This window comes from Apis dorsata, unplaced genomic scaffold (assembly GCF_000469605.1).
Source record: "Apis dorsata unplaced genomic scaffold, Apis dorsata 1.3 scaffold_27, whole genome shotgun sequence".
Taxonomy (NCBI): Eukaryota; Metazoa; Arthropoda; class Insecta; order Hymenoptera; family Apidae; genus Apis; species Apis dorsata.
The window spans coordinates 80,438-82,883 of NW_006263329.1; the positions used below are offsets into that span (position 1 = coordinate 80,438).

The window sequence follows — 2,446 nt, forward strand, 5'->3', positions numbered from 1 at the left end:
CGAAAAGACAGAAACGATTCTTAATCATATTGAAAAATGAATCAACTTTTCAATCAATTATACAATCTGTAAATTCTTATCCAATCTTCAAATCCTTATATTTTTTTAGTTAATTTAATAATCATTTCATATATATATATATAGTGGTAATATTTCAAATATTTACATACTTAACAGATGTAGATAACATTAAAAAATTAAAGAAGATTAAATTATATTGATTTACATAAATTTAAAATTACAATACAATGCTAATATTAAATATATTAATATTAATGATATAGATAAAAAAATTATAAATGAATTATATTAAATATTTAATATGTATTTATTAGAAAATAATTCATTTAAAATAAAAATGTTTTTGATTTTGTGGTTCAATTTTATCTAAAAGTATTAAGTTTATCTTAGTATAAGTTTTTCTTATATTTAAAATATTTAATTACATATAATTTAAATATTTAATTACATATAATTAAAATATTTAAATACATAACAAATAAAATATATTATAATTATGTACTATAAGAATTGATTTCATATCAGATTAACATAAAAACATAATAATAACGATTTTGATTCCAATCGAGCAATTAAATTTTTAATTAAATAATTTATAAATAATAAATATTGAAATATTTAATAATAAGAAAAAAAATTTAATACTTAATATTTTTAGAAATTTCATTTTTAATAATAATATTATTTTTTTTTATTCTATTGTTTCTAGGACCATTTAAGTGTAGCTAAAGATGTATGTAATGGAACAAATTTTCTATTGCTATTATTTATTATATTTTTATATGATTATGTATTAAGCATTCATCTTTTTTCCACTTCATCATGTTATATTACTTTATTATACTTTATTATATCTTTTCATTTTTAATTGCATTATATTAATGCAATATATTCAAAATGATAATATATTCGAGAGAATCTTTTATTTTTTTACAAACGAAAACAAATAAAAAAATTAAATTTATTTATTACTATTATTTATTAATACAAACTTTAATTATTTTATTATTAATCGATATTATTATATCGTTTATATTGTACTAACTTTTCCATTTATCTTGATTTATGGAATCGATTTTTTTTTATATGCTATGAATATATTAATACTTTGTATTAATATCCATTCGATTTAAAAAGCATTTCAAATCCAGTATTATTTCTGAATCATTTTTTATTTATATGGCATAAAGTATTTCAAAGAAATTTCATTTAATAAAAATTGAAAATATATTTTTTTGTGGAAAAGAAAAAATTATCTTAATATTTTTATTCTATTTACAGAAACATTTTGAACAACGTAACACATTTCCATATTCATTGTTACAATTTCGTTAAGATTTAATGAAATCGCTTTGATACTACAGATTCTATAAATTATAAAAAAAATTATATATTTTTTTTAACACATGATAGTTAAAATTTTTAAATTTTAAAATTTTAATTGTTTAATTTTTGGAAACGAGTAAAATTTTTTAATAAATCTTATTACAATGAAACTATTATTACAATAAGAAAGAATTGGAAGGAAATTTATTTCATATTTATTTTTTCAATAGAAATAAAATAATAATCATTTATTTTATATGTTAAATATATGAAAAATTATATAATTTTTATATAATTTCTTATGCAATTCATCTTATATATCATTCACAACATTAAATGTAATTAAGTTGGTATAGGTGTAATTAGAAGTGGATTAAAAGTTGCTCCTGCAAATCCTCGGCCATAAGGACTTTTTGAGTTTGTTACGAGATAATAGTTACCCGTTCTAAAAATATTAAAGTGATTATTAAAATGAACAATAGACAAAAATTATTTATATAAGAAAGAAACAAAAACAAAAAAAGAAGAAATTTAGAATTTTTTGTAAAAGATAATTTTATAGAAATGTTCTATTATTATTTTTTTTTGCATTGAAAAAGAATAACGGAAATTCTTATGTTAAAATGATATAAATAATTTGAAGCGATATACATTAAAAAATAACTAAAATTTATACTAACGCATTGCTTGGTGTCGCATATCCCATTGGAATATATTCAGCGCCGCTGCACTTATTTAATGAATGACATTTTCCAATGAAAGCTCCATGGTTTCTAATCGATTCCGCGTAAAATTCGTAAGCTCTACTGTGACTACAACTACTTGTAAGTTCTATAAAATAATAAATATTTGTTAACATAGAAAATAAAAGGAAGGATAAAGAAAGAACGCGTATCATTGACTTTCCTTTCGTTTTATCTATAATATATAAATATTATAATATATAAATTATTACTTAGAATTTGATCAAAACTAATTTTATGGAAAAGTTCAAATAATTTGTAAATTAATATCATACCTGTATCATATCATACCGATATTTATTAGTATTAATTATAATGTATTAAATATAATAAATTAATATTTATTAGTATTAATT

The 2,446-nt window shown here is 17.8% G+C and overlaps 2 protein-coding genes across 3 annotated transcripts in view; both read right to left on the reverse strand.

The window, feature by feature from the left end:
• LOC102671098 (pancreatic lipase-related protein 2-like) overlaps positions 1 to 2,446 on the reverse strand; it is a 24,612-nt gene that overhangs the window by 11,515 nt on the left and 10,651 nt on the right. The window lies entirely within an intron of this gene.
• Positions 1,573 to 2,446, reverse strand: part of LOC102681969 (pancreatic triacylglycerol lipase-like) — a 3,387-nt gene continuing 2,513 nt past the window's right edge. Inside the window, exons 6-7 of the mRNA XM_031510519.1 lie at positions 2,028 to 2,178; positions 1,573 to 1,792 (exon numbers count right to left, since the gene is read on the reverse strand). Of these exons, the coding sequence (XP_031366379.1) occupies positions 1,690 to 1,792; positions 2,028 to 2,178 (254 nt within the window). The 3' untranslated portion in view covers positions 1,573 to 1,689. The remainder of the gene's footprint in view (positions 1,793 to 2,027; positions 2,179 to 2,446) is intronic.